Consider the following 26,130-nt stretch of genomic DNA (forward strand, 5'->3'; position numbering starts at 1 on the left):
TCAAAGGTACCTGCTTACATCCGAACTAAACAAATGAGCCTGTGCACACATATGTGTGTTTAATAATCTAGTTCAACAGGTTTTGACTAACCCCTTATCTTTGCATTAACTACAAACATATCAAACATGCTGTTTCCTGTCAAGGTTACTTGCTGGTAATGGTGCAGTTTTTTGAATATTGAAAGAGCTATGCCCTCATTATATGATGCTGCAGTGATACATTTCAAGAAGAACTAAACATAAGGAAAAATATTAACTGATTAAGTGAAGTGAACACATAGTAACCATAATCAGAGGCAAATGAGTAACTAGCAAACCTGGGCACGGTTAAAGTGGCACAACTTTTGGGCAGAGGGAAGATGTTAGATAATGGTGTTACTTGGTGCTGTCGCATATACAACAGAACGACCAAATCAGTACCTATTTGAGGAATATTTCTATTTTAAGGAATAAATTACATCTTTGGTACTTTCCTGAATAATATTATGGCACAGTGGAGTGGTTCAAGGCAGTTTTGGCATCTGATCAGAAATGGAGTGCAAAACATACAGGGGAATCTGCAGTGGGACATATTTAAGAAATGTAATTTGAGAAATGATGGCATAACTTAGTTCACTGATTCAATTATCTGAAGAAAAGTCTACATATTTGAAAGCTTCCAACAAGGATGCCATTGCTGTTAGAGCTGCTGCTGAAAGATGAAACACATTCTGAGTCAAACATTTTGTTATCTCTGTAGCTGGTGTCAGAGCTGAAAGAGCAGAACACGTTACTGAAAACGGAAAAGGAGGAGCTGACCCGCCGCATCCATGACCAGGCGAGGGAAATAACAGGTTGGCTCTGTTCACGTCTGTTTTCTATTTCATGTTACCTTGTAAAGCCACAGTCTACTGCATGGATTGGGCTGATTTGCCTTAGTTTGCTTTCCTTTTTAGTTTAATGGTTTCATTTCTTTGTTTTAAGAACTCCCATACGTCAGAATTATTTACTATTTGAGTTCCCATGAAGTAGTAAGTAGGGTCTCTTTGGTGAGGTGACTGTTACAAAGCATTTAACTTTGAAAAATAAAGCTCTGAAATCTAGTGCAGTTAATCTACTGCAGCTCTTCTGGCTGCTGTGGCTGTGCAAGTATGAAGGGTGTGATGGAGGCAGCTGCAACCAGGATGGTCAATATGCTTGAGGTGTAAAGCAGCTCCCATCTTGATTTTTACATAATGCTCCACTGGGCTAATGCCCTTTCTTCCTTCCTCCTAGAATTACTAATGCAAGGTACTGGCAGAATAACTAACTTCACTTATTGAACCCTTCTGTGTTTACCACAATAATGGTTTTGGTCCTTCATATATTTGGCTTAGTTCTGCCTTCCAAAGCACAAATACCACGCACCAGCTTCAAACAACAGACTCTTCCACCACCTGTGTTCTTGGTGCAAACACATGCCTGTACCTCCAGGACACCTGCACTGCATGGTAGGTAGAGCTGGAGTTCTCACTTTGGATTCCTGTTCTCCATGGCAGAGACGATGGAAAAGAAGCTATTGGAGGAGACGAAGCAGCTGGAGCTAGATCTGAACGATGAACGGTTACGGTACCAGAACCTGCTGAATGAGTTCAGCCGTTTAGAGGAGCGGTACGATGATCTCAAGGATGAAATGAACTTAATGGTGGTAAGTGGCTAAGCAGCTAAGAAATACAAAAAATAAAAATAAAATCTAAAAAAATTCCCAAATGTGTTTAGGCAGAATCTAGTGGTACAAGTTAGTAACTGATTCTGCTGTCAGCTGTGTGGTGGTCACTTGTACCTGACAAGAGAATTTGTCCTTTTAAATATTGATTTATTAGATTAGCTTAGGCAAAACAAATACATTTTAAATTTATCTTTTTTTTTTTATTATTTCCTAAAATTTTATTTTAATTTTCATGTTTGTGAAGAAGGCTGAATTTCTGCTGTGACACTTTGCTAGTGGTATTGCACGTGCTAGCTGCCCTATTTTGCTCTGAAGTTACTCACATGTGCTAAGGTTTGTACCACATTTATCCAGTGTTAAATTTTAAGTAGTTCTAGGAATATTTTATGTGGCAGGAAGAAAATATATTCGTCAATATCTGGGAAGTTAGGGAATTGCTGCCTGTGCTTCTGAGCTTTTTTTTTCCCACAAAATGCTGCACTCTTGCTTGATTCTGCTTTTTGCAGCAGTACTTGATGGTGTGGGATCTGACCTGTCTCCATAGACTTGATTGTGCACTACATCTCATAGAGTTTAGGTGGCTTGAGAGACCGGAATGAAAAATACATTCTTATGAATGTTGATAGCTGTGGTATAACACCAAATATTACAGGCTAAACTACAGGTTGTGAAGAGACAGTCACAAGGAAAACCATGTAGGGGTATTGATTTGTTTCATTTGCGTTCCAGAACATCCCCAAGCCTGGACACAAAAGAACGGATTCAACTCACAGCAGCAATGAATCTGAATATACTTTTAGCTCTGAGATCACAGAATCAGAAGACTTACCAGTGAGGATGGAGGTGATGTTAAAAAAACCCACAACTTTTCATTATCAATGGTTGACTCATTCCTATCTCCTTTTTTGCCATACATACTTGTGAACACCATATCCTTATACTGAGATATGTAATGCTTTAATGCACCTTTTTCCATTTCCTTTTTGAAAACAGCTCATTCTCTAATTAGTTGTAGTCCAATGTAAAAAGACTTTGTGAAAGTGTCGTCTATTACAGTAAACATAGATTAATTAATTTCCAATTAATTTCCATTTGTGAAACGTTTGCTTGTCTGTGTTTGTAAGCACAATCATTTGGGAACTCAGAAAACCAGTGAGACTCCCTGAGGAAGTCTGTATGCTGTATATTCAAGGATTGAAAGTGGCAAGGCAGTGAGACACATTTTTAGTAGATACATGGAATGAGTTCCTTGTTAAGGATGAGAACCTCAGGTTTGCTTAATTTAAAAAAATTTCAGAAAGGTGACTCGCTTGATTCAGCTAATGAATATTAAGTCATATGATAAATAATATGGGTATTAAATAATTAAATGAATATTAATATTAATAATAGATATTTGTGGTGCAACTCCAAGCTCTTCTTAGTATTTTCCAAGGTAACTCCCCCTTTTGGCCACTCCCAAAGTGGGACTGTCAACACAGCAGAGAGTCATCAATTTCATGGTCTGACTGCTTCACAGCCTGCAGATGCAAATCTTTTTCTGTGCATTCTGTAGATCTCAGCTGTGAGCCATCACGCAGCTCACGCCATTTGCTCTCTGTCTAAGTCAGTTACCTCCACAGTTGCTTTTTCCAGGCTATCATTAATGTTTTTGAAAGCCTCCAGAGAAAATAATTTTCTACTGCAAACACCCTGGCACACTGATGCTGACACTTATTCTGTGTGGGCTCTTTCATAATTACCCTTCCCACTGATATTCTGCGGCTTGCATAATAGTTTCAGGAAGATGCTCGTACCATCTTGGAGAGTCAGGAAACGGGCAGTGCAACTACGTATGGTTTCATTTCACATACCAGCCAAATGTCATCTTTTCTTTTGGCTAATAAACTTACTGAAGTGCTGTTGTAGAGCCAGTTTTGTTTTTTATAATATAAATGAAAAGAACTAAGTCTCACAAGAGTGTGAAAAAAGGCAGCACTGAGAAGATTAAATCTGTATTTGTTTAACCCCTTAAGATTTCAAACTCCACTTTGACTCTAGACTAACAATGTAGATTAATGATGCAAAAACATTAAAAAATAGGGTCCATCTCAGTGCAGACCTGGAAAGCCAGAAATGCCAAAGTTTCTTTTTTTTTTTTCCTGAGCTGTTGGTGAGGTTTATGACTCTTCCCCTCAACAGTAAAAGGCGATGAAGTGGAAATGGCTGTGCTTGCTTGTCTGCTACAGTCATTAATATTAATCTTCTAGTTCCTTTTCTAGGCTTCAAAATTTTATGGTGCATTTCATAGTAAATGCTTTGATCTTCTTGCTACATAAAGTACAAAATGGCTGATGGACAATTTCTGATGCACCTTCAGATTACAAATGCTGGTCCTTGCCTAGAAAATAGTGAAAAATCTAATGGATTAGGCTCAGAACAAGCTTTATAATTAGCATAATAAATGGAAAAAGGCATAAAATTTATCTTCTGGTACCTATTTTTTATGTCACATTACACTAAATTAACCTGTAAATCTACAATCAGCATAGAGCTTTCTCTGTAGCTGAAGAACTTAACTATAGAAATTATTGAAAACTAAAAAGGAAAAGCCTCTATTTACAGTTGTTTCCAGGTGAGTCTAACCACAGACTTTTTTTTTCCTCCTTTCTCCCTCCAAACAAGTAAGAATACAAGGTATGCTCAGTTATAGACCTGTCTGCTAGGTAGTCTCTAGTGCTTTCTTTTGCTAGGCTTTAGGCTTAGATACTTTTTATACTAGTTTATCTTTTTTAAAAAAAAATAGCATTTGACAGCTGGTGAAATATTTTAGATGCCAATAGTCAGCTCTCAGAATCAAGTAAGATTTCTGTGTTCCTGTCTTTCCCCAATCCGTTACCGATCTTTACTCACTGTAGTGCTTCCTTGTGATGTGGAAGGGGAATACTTCTTGACTTTCTTCTGTTCTTTCTAAAGCAGGAACCAAGTGAGAAAAAGGCACCATTGGATATGTCTCTGTTCCTCAAGCTCCAGAAACGGGTTACAGAGCTGGAGCAAGAAAAGCAATCTCTGCAGGATGAACTGGACAGAAAGGAAGAACAGGCTCTCCGTGCTAAAGCTAAGGTGGACTCCTCCTGGCTGATCAAATGCTGACGCCAGAGTATCCCTTCTTGTGAAATAGTAGCTGTGTGAATGCCAACTGGCTTTTACTGGATCCTTACCTTCCTCTAATACTTGCTTTATTTAATGAGTTTTATGCCTGATTCTTAGTACTAGGGACTGGTTATTTAGTTTTCCAAGGCCCTTGAGATTCTCTGCTGGAAGTCAACAGGAACAAAAAGTGCTTGTGACTTTGCTTAAAAAAAAAAAAAAAAGGCTGTATTTATTAAGGAATAGCAATATAGAAATCTACTTAAATGATGGAAAGAATGAGTAATTGTTCATTTTAGGCAATGTAAGAAAAGTTTCAACCATGATGCAGAGACAAAGTGCTGGGATTAGGCATGTTTAGCAGATTTTATTTGAAATTCTTCTCTGATTTGGTCTCCTTAAGTACTTACAAAAATACGAAACCAGTTTTAGCAATTGTTTCCTATTACACTTCCACCAGCGAATTTTTTGAGTATCGTGGGATTCACCCTGCTCTGTTTTGCTACCAGAGAAAGTAGTGTGATTTGTACATTATTTTATTTATAATAACAAACTGTGTGTCATAAACATAAGTAAATGAAAGGAAACAGTGCCAAATTCAAACTAAAGCACTCGGCAGTACCAGAATGAGTGTTTTCCAGTTTTACAGGAAAACAGTTTCATTTCCCTTTTCTTCTTCTGCCTCAATTAAACTAAGGAATACAAAGGATTGGATTTTTATTTTTCACGCTTGTCTCTGTTCTTTCATAGGAGGAAGAAAGGCCTCCAATAAGAGGTGCAGAGCTGGAGTATGAGTCACTGAAGGTAATTCTAGAAGGGAGCCTTCTGTTATTTTTCTAGTGAGACTATTGCCACCAGTTTTATGTGCTGGCACAGAAAGTTACATCGTCCCTTCTGTTTCAGGATATAAGGTGGAGAGACTAGAACAAAACTTTACCAGAAATCATTTTATTGTAGGATAGCCCTTTTTGAAGTGTAGAATGTATGAATGGAGCTACAGAACAAAAAGATTCCCTAACAGAGGGGAAGTTCTCTGTTGAAACACTTAGTACAGCTTGCAGGTTAATTTGCATAAAAATACAGCAATAAATGTAGGCTTCATTTCCAAACACATTATTTAAATTAATGCATACTTTAGACCACTACAATTAAAAATATTTCCTAATATCACTAACTGATGCAAAATCTTCTTAGCCTGCTGACCACTGTATGTATGAACTTTTTTTTTTTCTTTTGTTAAGGGTAGAAGAGGAGAAAAGATTGGGAAATTTTTCCCCATCTAGCTTCTATGAGTCATTTATATATGTTCTGATTTTGCACTTCAGAAAAAAGGGTTAGCCCTCCACCGTAGTCCAGAGGCCAGGGATATGGAAGAGGGTGATTAATTTGTTGTAGTTACTGGTTGATTTCACCTTTTCTAGCCATACTTTTGCACCTGTGGTTTATAGGCATGTTGGAATGCTGCTGGGTGACAGAACTGTCTCTATTTCTTGCAGCGTCAAGAACTTGAATCTGAGAATAAAAAACTGAAGAATGAGTTGAATGAGCTGCAGAAAGCCCTCACAGAAACACGGTCTCCAGAGGTAACTGCTCCCGGTGCTCCTGCATATAGAGTCCTCCTGGAGCAGCTGACTTCAGTAAGAGAAGAGCTTGAAGTACGCAAGGAAGAAGTCCTCATCCTGAGGTCTCAGCTTGTTAGCCAGAAAGAGGCTATTCAACCCAAGGTAAATAATAGTCAGCAGATGCACTGTGTGCTAAAGTTACATTGCATCACTGGCATGCTTTACTTAATTTAAAGGCATGCTTGAAAAGACAGGAAATACAGTCTGGCTTTGAAAGCCTTTCTAAGTGTAATCCATTGATCCATTATTGCACAAATTGCAGCAGTCCGAATTGGGAGATTCTATTAATAAACCAATTTTGGGTTTGTCTGCCAGCATTCATGTAAAGATGTGGTCCTGATCACACCAGACTGGCAGATACTGATGGTCTGGCCAGGATCTCCCCAAACTCCTTTAACAATGCAGAAATAAGTCTCACTTGGAGCAGTATCACTTCTCTAGTGAGTAGGTAGCTTGACTGGAAAACATACAGTAGTTCTCAGGAATTCTTGTTAATTAATAGCTCAGAAGGAGGTACCAGGAACAATTTCATTTCATAAAGATAACCTATGAAGATATATAAATTCCATATTATTGCTTGGCAGGTTCTATGGAGTTTTGTTGAGACATATAGATTTCAACCACTGAAATGCACATTTTCTAAAAAGTTCTAATTCAGATGAGATAATTAGCGAAGGAATAGCTTTGAAAATAAGAGTAATTCAACCTGAAAAGGTACCACACATATTCAGAAACTAGTAATTTCCACTGAGCTATCTAGTGTTCCTTGACTGCAGAAAGGAGTGAACTGATATGTCATCATTCCTTTGCTACTACAAAGTTATGTTTATATTTTTCCTAAATAAATTCAAAGTCTTTGATGCATGAAGGCATACATACCATGTTTTAAATGATTAATTATAAAGTAAACAAAACTAATTTTTCTGTAATACTTAGAACATTGTAAACAAATACTTGAAGAGTGAATCCTTCAATAACTTATTCTCAGCAATGGTGTCTTGTTTTTACAGCAGTTATGAGAATGAGGGAAATATGAAGGTGACCTGTGGGGTGGCTAACAGCCAGTTTGCAGATAGCTTCTGTTTGTTAGATTGGACAGCTGCAGCACAGACAGATTTTATTGTTTTTAATTATGTGTTTTTCTTTTTTCTTGCCTACCAATTTGATTGCCAGGAGGATAAGGTACACATTTTCTTCTACAGTTATAAACCAGAACTCTTACATGATAAATACCCTCAACAATACTTGAGCTATCTTTTCCCTGCCTCTCAGTAACCTACGTGTATTTGTTCATGCATTTTACTTAGTTGTTATTGAAAAACCTGCCTCGTTATCCTATGTCTCCCACATATCCCTGTCATCCCACTTTGTGCAAGGTAACAAGTTACTTCAAAACAAACAGATCTAACAATTTGGAATTGTTGGTTTTCGGTAACCTGAACACAAAAAGAACAATTCAGGAACTGGTCTAGTCAGCTCAGTCCATGTATCTTGCTGAGCATGTTCAGAGACCTTAAGAGCAGCACTGTGGTTCAGGAATCAGATTTCTTGTTAACCTGCAAACCCCCTAAATTACACACAGAGAAAAAGTCTGATATGGAGAACTACCTTACTGTATAGTGTTTGTTATCCTTGGCATGCAAAAAACATTCAGGACTCACATTGTGATCTGTAGATATTAGGAACTGCTGAATGTTTGATTAAAAAAATGTGCTCAAACAAATAGTATTTAGAGTATGAGAAACTGAAATGGCTCTAAATGAAGGCTGTTAATTCAGATATTACAACTACAACAGGTAGGGCACTCTTGAAGATTTAACAGTAATAAACATCTCTTTTCATCATTGCAAACATAGTAAATATTGTCAGATTGCTAAATCTTGATAGTTTGGCAAGTGAGACACAGCAGGTTTACTGTGTAAAAATAAAATAAAACAATAGTAGAAAAATCACAAAGACCTCAAAAATATGTTGAGAATCATTCTGTGAGGCATTTATATATTTTACTGGTTTTCATATTAGGTAACAGGAATCATACTAGACATAGTGACCTAGGCTCCAAAATTTACATCCACAAAGTTGTTACTATAAATACTTTGCAAAATTTTACTCAGAAAAATAGAAGTTCATTGTTTTGACAGTCAAAAAAAAAAAAACAGCCAGAATTCCATCTCTTCATTATAAGAGTCTTGTGGTTCCACTGTAATTATTCCACAGCAATGACTCATATCAGACTGGCTGAGGTGACTGTAAACATTTGTTAAGTATTTCAAGTTTTACTGAAGAAAAACCAAAAGTGCCATAGTAAACATTCAAAACTAACAAAATGGTATTATGACAATATCTAACCTAAAAACATCTCAAGCCCTGCTTTTCCAGAGTACTTAAAATATATGAAAGTGAGGAATAAACTTATTTATGAGATTTGAAAGACTACATGTAGTGCTGTGTTTAAGAAATTATTAATAGAATTAAGCTTGCAAAGTCATACTCTTCAGTTACACTATTAGCAGCTGTTCCTAGTAATTTGGAAAAAAATTCAAATTCATGAAAAAATGCAAATTTCATGACATTTATTTTGTTCCTTCCACCTGATGAACAAATGAAAACACATATACCCACTTATTAGACAGACTGATATTCGAACATGTTGCATGCATCCATTTTAAAAATACACCAAACGGACACAGAAATTATGGACCAACCTTTTGCTCAGGTCTAATTTTAATGTGGCTACTCAAGGATTAACATTCCACACAAGTAGAGTGACAAAAACATGGATTCAAATAAAAATTACACTGTTTAATTTACCCTGGAAATCATAATTCTTCTTCCAGAATACCATGACAGATTCCACAATCCTCTTGGAAGATGTACAAAAGATGAAAGACAAAGGAGAAATAGCACAGGCATATATTGGACTGAAGGAAACAAACAGGTACAGGTTCTCTTTAATCTATGATCAGTTGGGGTCTGCTGTGACACACTGTGTGTATCATGTTCAGTAAGTTCCATCCATGGAAGTCTAGCTACTTACAGTCTGGAAAAAAAAACATATAGTTTGGGTTATAATTTTATTTTATTAGTAAAATTGCCATATACAATATTTGAAAGGTCTGAGAAACAATGCAGAAATGCAAAATCAGGCTTTCTGGATTTACATCTTGTTAGATTTTAATTTCTACGTTGTTCAGACTGGGTGCCATTCCCCATGCTGGTTTGTTACCTTTTGTCCAGTAGTGGTCACAGTAGTCTGTCATAACACATCTATTGTAGCAGCATGAAATGCTGTAACCAGCTGGGCTAACACCAAGAACGAAATTTCATCACCAAGAAGAAATACGTAAAAACAAGAGAAATAATTTGCTACATTGTTTTAGGGTATTTTTGGTTTCTCTTTTATAATAACTTTAATTTAGTGTGTAACAACCTTAACATGTCATCTCATCACCATTACATATCTCTCTTGTATTTTTTTAAATACTTTTTTTGAAAGGCAATCTCTCCAGGACTATCATATGCTGAATGAGGACGGAGAACTTTGGCTGGTTTATGAAGGGTTAAAACAAGCCAACAGGTTACCAGACTTCTCAGAATGGTTTTTTTTTCTCCATTTGCATCTTCTTTTCTAGCTAACTGTGCCCCTTGCTATGGGTTTGCTTTAGCTACAGTATTGCTTTAAGAGAAAACAATTCAGAACTAATTACACAAATTATAATTTCCTCAAACTTAGTCCCGAAACCTTTCTACTTGTCAAGTTTTATCACTTAAAAAGTTAAGAAGACGTAGCAACTAATGCATAAGCATACTTGCGCAAAAATACATTGAAATACCAGAAGCACCACAACTGGAAAATATTTGTAGTCTTTATGTTGGGTATGAAATTTAACGTGCCTTACAGGTTTTCAGCTATTTAACGAAGTACAACCATTTTACATATATATATATAAAAGCATATATTTAGTATATATGTTTGAGTACTTTCAGTATACACTTAACTTTCAGATAGTCACGGGTCTTGCTTTCCTTATTGTGACTCAAATTCAGTAAACTGGACATTTTTTTCCCACATCTCTCTGTGCCAGATTCAAAATGTAAGACACAAACCAACCAACAAACAGAAGTAATCTTCAGTTCACCACGGTGCTGTTCAAGCCTCTGTGCAGTCACTGCAATCTCTCCAGAGACTGCATGCTGGTTCTGGCTCAGCGTGCACATCTGGGCCCTGTATCCATGTATACGTCCCAGACTTCCAGAAGAGTTCCTAGTCCTGCACTGGCAATTAATTCAATAGATCAGCAGTGCTGATACTATTCAATATGCACATTTGGTAGCAGTAACTACAGGAGCACGTATTTTGCAATGAATGCTACTAACTAAAGTCTTTCCTTTTCTTGTGCTAACAAATTCTAAACCTAACACTGTTTTTGTAAGCCTGTGAAGATCTAACTTAGAGCAAGTGTTCTGCAGAGCAGGATGTGTTTGCTCTGTGCCTCTTGTTTCTTCTCCTAGCACTCAAGAGACAAGAAGCTTTCTATTAAATGACAGAGCAATGCAGGTAAATTACTGTTTGCCCTTGCGTGCTTGATCAGCCTAGTTACTAATAAATGTGTCTGCCTTATTTAAACCCTGAAAGATTGTCTAATTGAATACTAGTAGTCACTAGTAGTGTCATTTCCTCTGTGTGTGTATGTACAAAGTGATGAGTCAGAGCACTGGGACAGTGTCTTGCAAGCAGGGGTAGATCCCCACAGCACTGCTTGGAAGGAAGCTGGTACGTGTTATTCCCACTTCACATGAGAGGAATTTGAGACGTGATGTGCCCAAGGGGAAAGAGCGACTCCAGAGGTCAGGATAAAATAGAGCTCCCGGCTGCCAGTCCAGAGTTTGTTTCTGTTGTTAATCTTTTGCATACTAATGACAACTCTGCGCAACGTTGGTGTAACGTAAAAACAAAGATTATTTATGTGTGTTTACAACTAAATAGTTTCTGACTGAACAGAGCTAACTCTATATAAAGATTTTCCTTTGTTAATATTGCAGGGTCCTATCTTAAGTGAACACAGTGTCTTCATCTTACACAGTTTGTTTGATTTGATTAGAGGTAAAACCTCCTTAAAGCCCCTTTAAAAGCAGTAACAATCTGTGAAGACTTAACATTACATTTATTGCCACATTTTCTCAGTGGCATCCCACACAGTATGTGTTCAATCACAAAGGAAATTTAAAGCAGTGTCACAATTAGGTTCTCTCCACTTTTTGATGATGCAAGCTTAATTTAATTAGAAGGCATACTGAAGGGTTTAAAGAGTACTCTTGCCTTTTTCATTTTCCTTTGCAAGCCGTGGCTAATTGTTCCTGAGCAGCAGCTAAAGCTTTACACTCCCTCTGAAAATTGGGGACGTAACTTTCCAAATGTGTTCACGCAACTGTTGTTTGACTTCTTTAGGCTGCTGGAGTCTCAGCTTCAGTCACAGAAGAAGAGCCACGAGAACGAACTGGAATCACTGCGAGGTGAGATCCAAAGTCTGAAGGAAGAGAACAACCGGCAGCAGCAGCTCCTAGCGCAGAACCTGCAGCTGCCTCCAGAGGCCCGCATCGAAGCCAGCCTACAGCACGAGATCACCCGGCTGACTAATGAGAACTTGGTAAGGGAGATGGTGCTGCGGGAGCAGGCATGGGGACATGCAGACTTGCTGCACCTCTAAGCTCTTGTCAGTTTTCAGAGGGCAACCTCCTAAAAAAAATTGCATGAGTGCAGTGTTTTTTTGTAGCTAAGCTAATGGGTGAGAGAGATTTAATGATGGCTGCTGAAGTAATAATGTTTCAGGGACTTTGCTCGAAGTTTGTGGCACGGAGAAAGCTCATGGATCCCAGCTTTCAACTGATGAGTTCAGTCCTTGCTAAGTAGACTGTTGATATCTGGAGAAGTCATAAGAAATATTAATGCCAAGTAGTGGTGTTTCCTGTGAAATGTGTTAGTTTGTGTAAAAACTCTGATGAAGTTCTTCAATTATTTAATGTCACTTTTCTTCCCATTTCCCTCCTTCCCTGCCTGAACTGACACAGATAATCCACTGTGTTATGAGCTCCAGGTATTCAGTATGCTTTGAAGAAAGAAATAGTTCCAGAAAAAGAAACTTGCTTAGGAGTCACTTAGCTAACAGTTGGTATTCCTTGTTTACTGCACAACATTCTTGTATGAAGGAAAGATGAAGCGAAACTCCTCACCCGTCACTGCAAAGGATTATGTTCATCATATGCAGGGTAGTTAGATTCTGGGGAGATTTTCCAGAGAGGCCCATGGTGCAATATCATTGGCTTATCACTGTTTATTAGAAAAGGAACCATGTTACTTCAGGAAGAAAAATCCTAGCTCTGAGTGTCATTGCTTCTTCTAAACAAGCCATGGCACAGTCTTTCCTGCTTGTATTACAGAAGTTGTCATTGTCAGGCTCTTGTCTTAGTACCAAAGGTTTTGAGGAAAGCATCACATAATTCGTCTAATAGATGCTGGAAAACTGATTGAAAGTATGTTTGTCTCAGAAGCATCTGTGTCCCACTGGCAAAGATAAATGGCAAATGTTCTGTCTCTGACAGATCCATCCTGCTGTTTGGTCATATGTTAGGATTTAGCCTTTTTTTTTTCCAGAGAGACCAACTCATCACATTCTGTGTTCTCAAGACAACACAAAGTCATGTAATTACATCCCAAAGAAGTTCTCTTTATATTCAAACACAGTGAATGTCATTTTAGTTGTTAAATACAGACTCATTGGTTAGCATTTCACTTCTGATGTTTGAGTACTGCAAGTCCACTCCAAGTCGGAAATGCTTCTTTTCCACTCCTAGCCCTAAAGTGGAAATAATTTAAAGGCTTTCCAGATGTGATATTAGAATTGCAGTAATCACTGCAATCCCATCTTCATTAGCATAAGAAAATGTCCTGCCCAGGTTCTTACAAAGGATATATTCCAGGCTTTCACAGTATCAGTACTGCTCATTTTTAAAAGATCTGACTTCTGCAACTCATCTACATCAGCTTCTCTCTGGGGAGATGGAGGCGTGAACACCACAACTAAGGACTAGACTACTTAAAAAATAGAGATTCTTGGTCTTGTTTTAATCTGATATAATTTATGTAGTGCCGACTGAAGTATCAGTGTTTCAAGAGGAGGGGGAAAAACAATCCTGTACCTATTTTTACAGTTTAATGAGGAGTTGTATGCAGATGATCCCAAGAAGTATCAGTCGTACCGGATTTCACTTTACAAACGGATGATTGTATGTAGATCACGCGAATCCTCTTTCTCTGTTGTCTCGTTCGCTGTTTCTGGAGCACTAATTGAAAAGCAGTCTGCCTCCCTTTCTAAGGAAACCCTCAGCAGAGAGCTTCACGATGCCAGTTACTTCCCTCACTGCTTTTTTTTTTTGTTAGTCTTATTGTCCTCTGTGTAACCTGTGTCTCTTTTTGATGCACAGTTTTGTTACTAATATAAGTCTTGCACTGCGAGCAAAGCATTTCTTTTTGAATACTACATAATACTGCCCTGGAAAAGAGGTATATGATGCAAGAGATGCTCAATTTTCAGAACCACCCTTTGAGTTAAAGCTTTGATACGTTTTAATTCAGTTCAGCAAAATAAAGGCCTGATCATACAGATACTTGTTAAGGTGGATAATACCTGCAATCCAATCGTAGCCCGAATTTGTTCATAGATCTCTGTACAGTGCTGACATCTGGAATTAATAAATCTATCAGAATCAAAATACATAAACCTTTAAATATTTTTTTGAAATCCAAAATATGAAGGATAAATTCAGAAGTAATATTTCCATAATAATTAAAAATAACACCATATGTAAGATTGAAAGAATATAATAGGAGTTTCTGAATCTTAATGAGCTGTGAAATCAGTTCCATTTCTTTAGAAAAACCATAGAAAGAGCTTTATTCCTCCTGACGTTTTTGTTGTTCGGATATCATATCCCTCCACTGATAACGTTTGAAACAGTATGTTGGAGTTATATGTGGGGCTCTTTTATTAATTTCAAGAGAAATCGTTCTATCTGACATTAAGTATATTGTGTTAATAAGTAAAATTTGTGCATAATTCTAAGTTATTGCCCATGTTGCACTAGTTTTTTTCACTACTTCAGGGAAGGGGTAGTTTCCCAGATGATGTTTTTGATGCAGGGAGGTCATGGTCCCTCGTGTTCTTACTGGTGCCATGAAGAATCATGCTTATGAAAGAGCATTTTTCTTTTAAGCTGCTTTCAAACCCTTAACCTGGAATGATTTTCATGTGTTCTGATCTTGAGATTTTGCTTCTTCTAGAAAGACTTCCCATTTTAAAATTACATTATTTTACTAATGCATTAGCCTAGGTCATAGAATTATTCAAAGATAGATTTCTAACGAGTGCTTCTTTGAAAGAAAAATACAAATTTATTGCAAGAGTAGGACTTTCAGATGCGAGGTATTTTTGAGGTACAGAAAAAAATATGTGAGATGCCAATTTCAGCATAAGGAAACGTGGTAGCAGGAAGCCACAGGGAAATGGCAGGGCGTCATAAGGAATGTCATATGTTTGGATGTTTGATTTGGGTAAATTTGAGTGCAAGTTATGGTCTTCCTGCAGATCTCTCTCTTCATGTCTTATAAAGTGAAGATGTCTGAATAGCAAGTCAGTCCTGAAGGCATGAATAAATGATGCAGAAATACAGGCTAGCTGTTAAATAATAAAGAAAATTATTTCCGTGATGCATTTGAAAGGGCAGGGAGGAAGCATTAGGGAGATGTGTTTGCACAAAATACCTTCTGCTGTAAGAACTGACCTAGTTCTGAGTGTCTGCAGAATATACCTGCCTGAGAGCTTTGCCTTTGTCATGCTGCACACAATTTAATAATCTTTGTGGTATTTGGCTTGTGTTATAGGCAGCGTACCAGCTTGCAAGCCTCAGCCGAAGGACAGCACCACTGTTCAGCTTTCCTCACCACCTTGCATTTCTAACAGTGCTGATTTTGTCTCTGTCACTCATTATGGGATTTTTCTCATCTCTTAATCTTTCTGTCATTTTAATTTACAGGATTTAATGGAGCAGCTTGAAAAGCAAGACAAAACTATTCGCAAGTTAAAGAAACAGTTGAAAGTATTTGCTAAGAAGATCGGTGAACTTGAAGGTACTTTTATATTTTGAGAGAAAGAGAAAGATTTTGGTTTACTTTTTGTGATCCCCTTGTCATCATATTCATCTGTTTTAGCAGACAAGAGAGCATGAGGTCTTCAGTAGCATTAGCCTCTGTTGATTGTTTCCAGGAACAGGAGGTACGCTCAGAGCTTTACAAACCTTTAGAAAATCTGTCATCTTTTGAACTGATGAGTGAAGGAGATTGATGTTTCTCTGAAGGCAGAAACCATTTGAATATCAAGGAATGTTACCTGAACTGTTTGTGTACTCAAAGGCAAAAGCAATACTAAATATGAAGCAGGCATAAATAATTTACCCAGTTTTCCTTTGAAGGTGAATTTCTTTGTCACTGGAGCCAAAAATGCTGAGACTGTCTTTCTCTGCTTGACGTTTCCTTTTGGAGCTGCTGGCCAAACTTGAATATGAGAATGCTGAGATATGGACTAGGCTAATTTTATTTTTATGAGTGTCAGTGTGAGCTGCCTTAGGATCTTAGGGCTGGTGAGACCAAGAGCCTATTATGTCTCTGCATAAGTCAAGTCATTTTAATTGCTAAAAGCAATTAATAATATTATAAAGTTGAAGTATGAATTTGTTTTTAAATAGTCCTGCTCTTAACCTTTCAAAGGCTTTTTATGGTCATCTGCTTTTTCCAAAAACAAGCTTACTGCTTGGTACCAGGTTAAACTTAGATTAACAGGTGTATATTATCCTTTAGTTAGTGGGAGCTCTCTCTGAGCTCCGGTTTGGATTTCTGCATTTTCTGTCCTGTTTGACGAGTGCCCAGGCTTGGCACACTTACAGGATGTGCAATAGTTTGTCATGGCGTGCAGCTAGGAGGGCTGTGAGAAGAGAATGTAGACTTCATGGGTTGAAGCCAAGTTCTCCTTTCCAAAGGCAAACATGCAATCTAATCAGCTGGAGTCTAAGTGTTGAATGTGATATTGTGAAGTGCTGTATGCAACAGGGTGGATATTTCATACATCCTTTCAAAAAGTTTCTTAAACTAGGTTTGTTTTTAAAATTTGGATATTGTTTGGTTACTACTGTGAACAAAATCACAGTTGTATTCTTACACGATACAGAGTGGGAGAATGTTTCTGAAAACACGGGTTTGTTTCTTTTTATTACCTAATTAACTTAGAAGGGTGTAGTAGGTCTGGCTGGGATAGAGTTAACTTTCTTCATAACAGCCTGTATGATGCTGTGGTTTGGATTTGTGGCTAAACTAGTGTTGGTGACGCACTGGTGTTTAGGCTGTCGCTGAACAGAGCTTACACAGCATCAAGGTTTCATCTTTTTTCTCACTCTTCTCTCCATAAGCTGGGGGTGGGAGGGCACATAGCAGGATTTTCCCCTGTCCCCCACAAAGCCCCTGGCTTTCCTTAGTTTATTATTTGAGTCTTTATCTCAACCCACAAGTTTTCTTCCTTTTGCTCTTAGTATCCTCTCCCCCATCCTGGTGGAGCCAGTGTGGGTGTTTGGCCGCTGGGTGAGGTAAACCTACCACAATAGGTCACAAATCAAGTCTGAAAAATGCTGGCATTTTGCAAAACAACTACCAGTGACCCTTGCAGAATTAACCTGGGATTAAGTGATTAACAGCTATCACTTCACCTTTGTGCTTTTATATGATAAAATCCAGGAAATCAGCAGTAAATTTATATTAATAGACGCTATTCACATTCTTCTACTCTTCCTCAAAGGAAGAATGCCATCCCAAGATACAGTTATTGACAATCTATTGTTTTGTTTAATGGGCTTTTTGCTGATCAGTGTTATCCTGACCCAAAGAAAACATTTATTACTTCTATATGCTGGAGTTCTTCCTTAGAAATGTCATCATTTCCTCTGGTATGCATTGGTATCACTGGAAAAAAAATACAATTTCTTTTTAATTTCTCATCTGAAGTGGGCCAGATGGAGAACATATCACCTGGACAAATCATTGATGAACCTATTCGTCCAGTTAACATTCCACGGAAAGAGAAGGACTTCCAAGGGATGTTGGATTATAAGAAGGAGGATGAACAAAAACTCGTCAAGAATCTTATCTTAGGTAAGCATCTTTCTCATTTGTGGCCTCCTTTGCTCCCACACACACTGGAAAATGACTGATAATTACACAGCATTTGCATTATGAAATGAACAGCTTATTTGGGTTTTGACAGTGTTCAGTTTATCTAAAATTACTAAATGTCTATTTTAAATTAATCATCCTTCCCAGTAAGTATAGTACATATTAATGTGTCTGCTGATTTTTTTAGCGGACAGTTATAGTTTTTTATTCTGTTCTGGTATTTTACCAAGGAAGTGACTATTCTTAGTTTTGTTCTTACTTTTCACTGGCCTTCTATAGATACGTAAGTACTGTTAATGGAGTGCATTGGAATTACCTCAAATAACATCTTCCAATGAGTTTACACTTAAAGCAATGTGTGTTTGTTTTTCCCAAGAGCTGAAGCCACGTGGGGTAGCTGTCAACATGATTCCAGGACTCCCAGCATATATTTTGTTCATGTGCGTGCGCCACGCGGATTACCTTAATGATGATGAAAAACTGAGGTCATTGTTGACTTCTACTATCAATGGCATCAAAAAAGTGCTGAAGGTTAGTTTAGACTTCTTGGTTTAGAAAAACATTAATTTAAAACTTGTTTTTGATTTCATGTTAGAAGAGGGAGGAAAGGCTTTCAATGAATTGACTCTGGATTTCTGATCAGTAAACTCCTCCCACTGAAGTCACAAAAAAGTTGTCTTAACAAGCAACAGATTACATTTGATAGCATCTTATTCATATAACACTGTAGATGCTATGAATTTGTGGAAAAAGAACTACTTTCTTTTTACAAAGTTTTGGATGTAGTCAGAGTTTGCAGAGTGAGTCTATGTTAATCTTCACCAGAAGGCTTAATTGAAATATTGCATTTGCAGTTGTGATTCACGGATTTCCTCATTCGCTTCATCACAGATGACACTGATGATAATATGTTACTGCCTAAAGTCTTAGCAATGAGTTGGCTAGGAGAGTTTAGGCCAGGTCTATCCTGAAGGCACTATTAAGACATAAATATGCCTTATGATTCATGGAGTTTTTTCAGTTCTTAAATAAGGCAGATGTGCTCAAAAGCCAGGCATTCAGTCAAGCTACATGTTTTGAAAAAATACCTGGTAAGCAATCCTGCAGGAGTTTAGATTTTCATAGAATCTTTTGGACATTTTTAAGTGAATGGAGTGCATGCTATAGAGCTCTAGAAATTTTAATTACTATGGGTATACTAGGTTCTGTGTTGTTTGGTGAGGAGGGGTTGTTGAGGTTTTTTTTCCATATCAAGCTGCCAAAATGGTTATGCTGTAAGTGACATTCATCAAAACTGAGTTGTTCTCTGCTTCTCCTTCTGGCTCTGCCTCATTCCCATCCTCCCTTTTGGGCTATTCACAAGAGTCATTGTACCACAGAATGGGTGTTTTGGGAATACAGTCATATTGCCCTGTGATTTCTGCACAGAGCAGTCAGGACCAGTCTGTAAAAGCACAGAAAGTTCATATCTGTGGAGGAAATCATATTTTGAAAGTTCTTGAAAAATACTTCATAAAACAGGGAGCTGTTTAGTGGTATTGTGCTAAACCTCTTGCTTTTCCAATATGTTACCAAAATACAGAAAGTTTTGCAGAGTATTAGAACCTGAGTAGCTCCAAGAAAGTGAATTTTAAGCGTTTAACTGTTTATCTACCAATTACTTTATTCCTCCTACCAGTCTCTGTTGAAATGTATTTGTTTTTATCTTCAGAAAAGAGGTGATGACTTTGAAACAGTGTCCTTCTGGCTGTCTAATACCTGCCGATTTCTGCACTGTTTGAAGCAGTATAGCGGAGAAGAGGTAAGCAGTGCTCTGGTTTCTTTTGATCTACAATAGTAGTAGTGAACACTACTCTTTAACAAATTGATATAATATCTCAGAATCTAGTCCAGGTCTCTAAAAATGGCTACACATTTTGGAGATGATGTCAGTGAAAAGCAAGGGGAGATAAGATTTGAACCATCATCCCTTTATTGCACATTGGATACCTAGAGACTAGATGACATTGTCCTCCCAAAAGTGCTAATCCAGATCAGGTAGAAGAATCTGGCTGTTACTATTACATGGTTCAGTAATGATTCACTGCACTTCCTATGAAAAAGGCTTTATTAAGCCCTTTAACCATAGTGTGGCAGACCAACTTATATTTGGAGGCTGTGGTATGCTTCATTCCTTTTTCTAACTTAACTGAGCTTTTGGCCATAAATGGCCATGTGAGAATTCCCATGCTGGAGTGGGAGGGAAGGGTCTTACCTGCCAGAAAGTCGACTGAGCTTGTTCCTCTGTGAAATATTTGAAGTTTCAAGTGAAGGAAGCAGGCATTGCACAAATCACAATTTAAAAACAAATCATAACATTAACCTCAATCAGAAGTAGTTTCACATTCAAATTTGACTGTATTTTGTCAGCTGCATGAAAAAGTAGTAGGTTTGTGTAATATTTTTGTATTGAAGTATTCATTTATGTTATTTTATACATTCAGGGGTTTATGAAACACAATACATCTCGTCAAAATGAACACTGCCTCACTAATTTTGATTTAGCTGAATACAGACAAATACTGAGTGACTTGGCTATTCAGATCTATCAACAACTTGTCCGAGTGTTGGAAAACATTCTGCAACCAATGATTGGTAAGGCAAAGCTGAATTCCTTACAATTCCCACTGTAGTACCAAAAGAAAAATTTTGATGATGGTAACTGTAATGTACTGTTTCTTGTATTTCTTCCTAATCAGTAGAGTTTCATTAATAGTTCTTGTGGTATTCTTTTTAAAGATGACGAACACTACACTGGACAGGCTGGATTAGAGGAAAAAACTAACCTGTGGCTGGTTCTGCTGTCTGTGACAGAATAACTTGATATAAATTATTCACGCTTGCTGTTGATCATGCACTTACAGGAAGAAACTGTTAGCACTGTCTGATGTTTGTTGCCCTATCTGTTGGGAAATATCCCATGGAAATTAGCAATGAAAGAGTGATGAAGATCACAGAGAGATTTTTTTCATTAAAAGTAGTTTTGATTTTTCTTGTCAGAGAGTACTCTCACACAAATTTTCATTATGCTTTCCACTCACAATGTTTAGAAGACTGAAACAGCTCTTGGTTTGCTGACTCTGCTGCTCATATGACCATGGGAAGAAAACAGTATTTTGCTGAGCCTAGAGTTAGACTTTTCCTTTCAAACACACGTTTGAATCTTTGCAAGAACCTTGTAAATTTAGGTTTTGCAGAACATAGTGGGGCACAGAATGATTTGGAATCATGGTAAAGTGTAGCTAGCAGAAAGCCCAGACTGCTCTTTCTGTTTAAACAGTGTTTTTCTGTCTTCCACTGTATGCTTGCATATCTGCAATTTTCAGTCATTATAATAATGTTGTCAATCAAATGCAGTTTCAGGAATGCTGGAGCACGAGACTATTCAAGGTGTCTCAGGGGTAAAACCAACAGGGCTGCGGAAGAGAACATCCAGCATTGCTGATGAAGGGACCTACACTTTGGACTCCATTATTCGGCAGCTGAACTCCTTCCATTCAGTGATGTGTCAGCACGGAATGGATCCAGAGCTGATCAAACAGGTTGTCAAGCAGACGTTCTACATCATTGGGGCCATAACGCTTAATAACCTTCTCCTGCGCAAGGACATGTGTTCATGGAGCAAAGGAATGCAGATCAGGTGGGAGAACTCATGTCCTACTTTTCTTGAATGTGCTGCTGGAAATCTTAGTGAACTTTTGATACTGCTGAACATAATTTTGATGAGATAGCAGATTTTGACTATTTATCTGCACAAAAACAGTTGTAGATGCTGCTAAAGTGATTTTTGTGAAGCTCACTTAAAAAAAGCTTGGATGACTCAGGCCAAACCCTATCTGGCTTTCAAGGAATTGTGGTACAAGCAAAACAGAAGTATTTCATGGTCAAGTAGGAATCAGAACTGCACGCAGAATGCTGGTAGCTGCTTTCTCAGCTTTTAGAGAAGTATAACAAACATACCTGCTGTATTTTTTGTATGCTGGTGACTCAGTGGATTCCTGGTGTGTTCATCCACCCTGTGGTCTACTGCATCTTGCAGTAAAGCCATCTTATTCTATTCCTGCATTTGGCATCAGTTATCCAATGCACTTTACTGGCATATGCCAGGAAATTTAGCCAAGGCATTTCAGTCCCTCAGGTAACTTTGAAAACCTCACCATTGCATTTGCCTTTCTTCTTACATTCATCACATTCGTGCAATTAATAGGAAGAGAAACAAAGATGAAAAACTAGTTAGTGGAAGTCTTTGGCTGTATTTTCCAACCATTTTAAAAATCAAAATTTCCTGCCTTAATCAGAAAGAAACAGTATGAAGACAAAATTACAAGTATGAGGAAAAACATGTAAGGACAAAGAAGAAACACTGGGAAAGACAAATTGCATATGCTTTTGATTTAGCCAAAACCAGACACTAATATATTGATACTCTTGTATTCTTTTTACAGATACAATGTGAGTCAACTGGAAGAATGGCTACGTGATAAAAAATTGATGAATAGTGGAGCTAAAGAAACACTGGAACCCCTCATCCAGGCTGCACAGTTGTTGCAAGTAGAAAAGAAAACGGATGAAGATGCAGAAGCCATTTGTTCAATGTGTAATGCACTGACTACTGCCCAGGTAAGCAAACTGTCATTGTCTGTTCTGCTGCCACTTTTGAGCAGTTCTCTGCTCTGTTGGTGTTTGCTGTGCCTGCCTGCACTGTTGTCACACATGGATCGAAGGTTTCTTACTTTGTTTTGCATTCATGCATCTGAAAAAGATTAAGTTGGATGTGTGGGGAAAAAAAAAAAAAAAAACCAAAACCAGCCCTTTTTGAGGTCTGATGTTCAAGATGAGTTTTGAACAAATGAGGGGAAGCTGAATAGATAGTGCAGTGTGGAGCACTATACAGTTTGTGAAAATCCTTAGAGAAAACTCCGTCTCTGCACTCCAGACAGCTCTGCCTAGGATGCTAGGAAATAATCTTTCTGCCATCAGAGTTGGTATCCAGTTAAGTTAATGGACCATTCACACAGAACTGTTGTCTCGGGCTTTGCAAACAAAGTGTTGTTGCTGTACCCATTAGCCTCAGAAGGCTGAACCCAGTGCATCTCAGTAAACAGCTGAAGACTTCTGTTTATGAAAGCTTGGATTTTTTACAGATAGTTGCACTTTAACCATGCTACATTTGCATAGAGCTTCTAGAGGAATAAATGGATCTAAGCATCTTTGATGACCAGTGAATACTTCCATTGCAAAAATGAAGTATTTCTTTATTTCTTTCACAGTGTTGTTGGCACTACCGGTTGCATTGGTTCAGCTGTTCTGATTTAGTCATTCACATTGCTATAAAATCTGTTAGTCTTGTTCTGAAACAGGAAGTTAGAATTCCACGTGCTTCAAGTGTTTGAACTTTGTTAGAAAGTGTTATAAGTTTATTTTAAGAGAATCGTGCAAAGAGAATTTTTTATAAGTAGTACAGTTTTAATCCATATTTAAAATATTTGTGACACATTTTTTTTCTTCTGTTTTATTTTAGCTTAATTTTGGAGAAATAGCTCACTCTCGAAAAACAGTTAAGTTGTATGAATCTCTTGAATGGAAGCTCCAGAAGGTTATAATTATAGGGTCAAAATTAGAGTGAGAAATACAGGATCTTTCTAGGGGGAATGCAGCCAGCTACTTATAATCTAATTTTTTCCATAGTTTTGTATTTTCCACACACACGTAGAAACTTAGAATTGCTACTTCCAAAGAACACATGTTCTGAAGGGAGTAGTTTTATAACATAGAGTTAAGCAGGTGATGGAATTCTGTATGAATCAAAACAAAAAACAACAAATACGTATCAAGAATTTTCTTTTTATATAGCTCATTTTAAAAGTACATTATTAGTAACCACAAATGCATCTGTTGATTAGTCCGTAAAATGAACCTAAGAATGGTTATTCTTCTTCACAGATTGTAAAAGTTCTGAATTTGTATACTCCACTTAATGAGTTTGAAGAAAGAGTCTTGGTGTCATTTATACGTAAAATACAGGTATGGCTATATCTTTTCATAAAAAAATCATTGACCTATTTCTAAGAAACCCTTTGATAGTCCAGAATAGTTTGTGTCCTGAAATACATTCAGGAATCTGTAGTAAACTAGGCTTTTTAGCTATTGTTTTTTAGTTATGTTGAAATTTTAGCTATGTTAGTTATTTTAGTTATGTTAAAATTTTAAGAATCACAATATACTGCCTCCAGCCTTGCATGAAAACGTTAGTTTCCCTGTCAGAACATATGAGGTTTTTGAAAGGCGAAACATTTTTTTTGCTTTTATATCTGTGTATGTAAAGACACTTACATGCCAACTTTTCAAGTGTACACACACATTTATCTGTAAGCACAGATGAAATATTACCTCTTTGCAAGATGAGTTTTATCCCAGAAGTGGCTAAATGCTAATGTAATCACTTTCTTATCTTTGCAGATGCGTCTGCGAGACAGGAAGGACTCTCCTCAGTTACTCATGAATGCTAAACACATCTTTCCTGTTACTTTTCCATTTAATCCATCCTCTCTGGCATTAGAAACCATTCAGATCCCAGCCAGCTTGGGCCTGGGCTTCATATCACGTGTCTGATCTCAAGGATGTACTGTCAGTGTTAGATGGAGAATCAGTTGCCTGATATCTTTACCCGTTAAAACACAACAAACCACTGAAAACACATTTTCTCAACAGTCTATATATGCCCAGATCTGTAGGAAAAGTAGTTGGAAAACTACGTAACAGCACCACAGATTGAAGGCTAACAGAAAGATGTGCATTTGTGTTCAGTCATTGCACTTATGAGGACATCACTGATCCATGCATTTCCAGAATATGGATTCAGGCTTGGACAAAAATTGTGTCTTCAGCTGTCTAGAGACATTTTTAGATCTTTAGTAGCATATTTAAATAGTGTATATTAAACTCCATATGTAACTTTCTCATAGGCAGGGACCAACAGGGACAGTCACAGCCCTGAACATGGAAGACTTGAAAGTAAGGCATTTTGTAGTCGAATATGCAGTCACTTTGGGAGCCTGTTACATTTAATTTGTAAAAACTGGAATGGAGAAACACAAACTGGCAATATATAAAATGATTTCTTAAACCACTTCCTTATTTATGTCAGTTTGACCTAAGCTCTAGTGATAAGTCTTGTAGCTCACTATATGCTACAACATAGGTGTTCATTTGTTAGTACCGTGGTTTACCGAGCATACTAAATCGCTGCTGCATATTCTGTTCTTTTAAATGTATGACAGTATCATACTAAGCACTGAAATAAGATACTTAATTTTTTTTGTTGTCAACCTTATTTACAGTCTGATGCAGTCCGTTATTTTAAGTGGATTTTTGCAAATGGTATCAAATAACAACTGTAGAGGAAAATGGTAACTAAGCACAAGTAGCACACTGGAAATTAGTTAAAAGTAGTTAGCTAAAAATACAGAAGCTTGAAGCAAATGATCAGAAGTCAATAATAATTTTAGTTTTTATTTAGATTTTGTAGTCTAATGATCTCCTTTGTTTGTAGACCCCAGGGATGACAGTGAGTATTTTGAGTATAGTGTCTTTTGTTTTGTTGCCATTATTTAAAATAACCAAAAAAAAAAAGAAAGCTTTCCTCCATACTGGAATTTGAGAGGAAAAAGTTTAAGAAAGCATTTCTGCAGTAGCTCAAGCCTCTCCTTCTTTGAAAGGCTGATTAACAAGAACATTAAGTAGGTTTTGACTATGATGCTGTCATTTGACTATGATTCATGCTGATTTAATGGTTGGAGATCCAGAGCGCATAATGAGAAACTGAGTTATTTTGGATATTGCACATCTTACTGGAAAGATTTTTTCTGTCTTCTTGGACCTTCTATGTAGAATTCACATTTCACAATGTGCAATGTAAGCACAGACACCTCGCTTAAAGTTCCAGTTCTGAACTTTAAAGCAGGTAGTTTGTGGTGTATGGCTCATATACATGTTAAAAAAAAAAAAAAAAAGCCACACACATTGCTCAGTTGCATTGTGCAATATTTTTTATGTATTATAATAATTAGCAACTTAGCATTAACATCAATTTCTTTTAAAATATTGAATAAACTAGAGGTACACTATTAGACTATTTGGTACTAATCTGTTTGCCTGCAAAGTCACAGAAAAAAAATTTGCTGTTAAGCAGACTAAAACATTTCAGTTGTGTTTTACTTGAGGTAGACATGCTGTTTGTATGGTTGCTCAAACTGGTAGTACAGACAACCTAAACTTTGTCGGTTTCATTTTAAGATGCTCATATCATCTTATTTTCAAACGTGTATGCCCCATATTATGTTTGATGGATCATGCCAGTACTTCCAAGAACCTAATACTTG

The 26,130-nt window shown here is 37.3% G+C and overlaps 1 protein-coding gene across 1 annotated transcript in view; it reads left to right on the forward strand.

Moving 5' to 3' along the window:
* The window catches only part of MYO5A (myosin VA (heavy chain 12, myoxin)), a gene marked incomplete at its 5' end in the record, with an annotated part of 35,494 nt that extends 10,299 nt beyond the window's left edge, over positions 1–25,195 (forward strand). Inside the window, 19 exons of the mRNA XM_008942992.1 lie at positions 740–833; positions 1,518–1,666; positions 2,417–2,530; positions 4,646–4,789; positions 5,567–5,620; positions 6,313–6,540; positions 7,612–7,620; positions 9,276–9,376; positions 9,935–10,015; positions 11,888–12,086; positions 15,529–15,622; positions 17,543–17,689; positions 18,087–18,241; positions 19,422–19,511; positions 20,194–20,344; positions 21,107–21,389; positions 22,195–22,369; positions 23,693–23,773; positions 24,209–25,195. Of these exons, the coding sequence (XP_008941240.1) occupies positions 740–833; positions 1,518–1,666; positions 2,417–2,530; positions 4,646–4,789; positions 5,567–5,620; positions 6,313–6,540; positions 7,612–7,620; positions 9,276–9,376; positions 9,935–10,015; positions 11,888–12,086; positions 15,529–15,622; positions 17,543–17,689; positions 18,087–18,241; positions 19,422–19,511; positions 20,194–20,344; positions 21,107–21,389; positions 22,195–22,369; positions 23,693–23,773; positions 24,209–24,361 (2,502 nt within the window). The remainder of the gene's footprint in view (positions 1–739; positions 834–1,517; positions 1,667–2,416; positions 2,531–4,645; positions 4,790–5,566; positions 5,621–6,312; positions 6,541–7,611; positions 7,621–9,275; positions 9,377–9,934; positions 10,016–11,887; positions 12,087–15,528; positions 15,623–17,542; positions 17,690–18,086; positions 18,242–19,421; positions 19,512–20,193; positions 20,345–21,106; positions 21,390–22,194; positions 22,370–23,692; positions 23,774–24,208) is intronic.
* Positions 25,196–26,130: the final 935 nt, after the last annotated feature.

This window comes from Merops nubicus, unplaced genomic scaffold (genome assembly GCF_000691845.1).
Source record: "Merops nubicus isolate BGI_N331 unplaced genomic scaffold, ASM69184v1 scaffold12056, whole genome shotgun sequence".
In the NCBI taxonomy this organism is placed as follows: domain Eukaryota; kingdom Metazoa; phylum Chordata; class Aves; order Coraciiformes; family Meropidae; genus Merops; species Merops nubicus.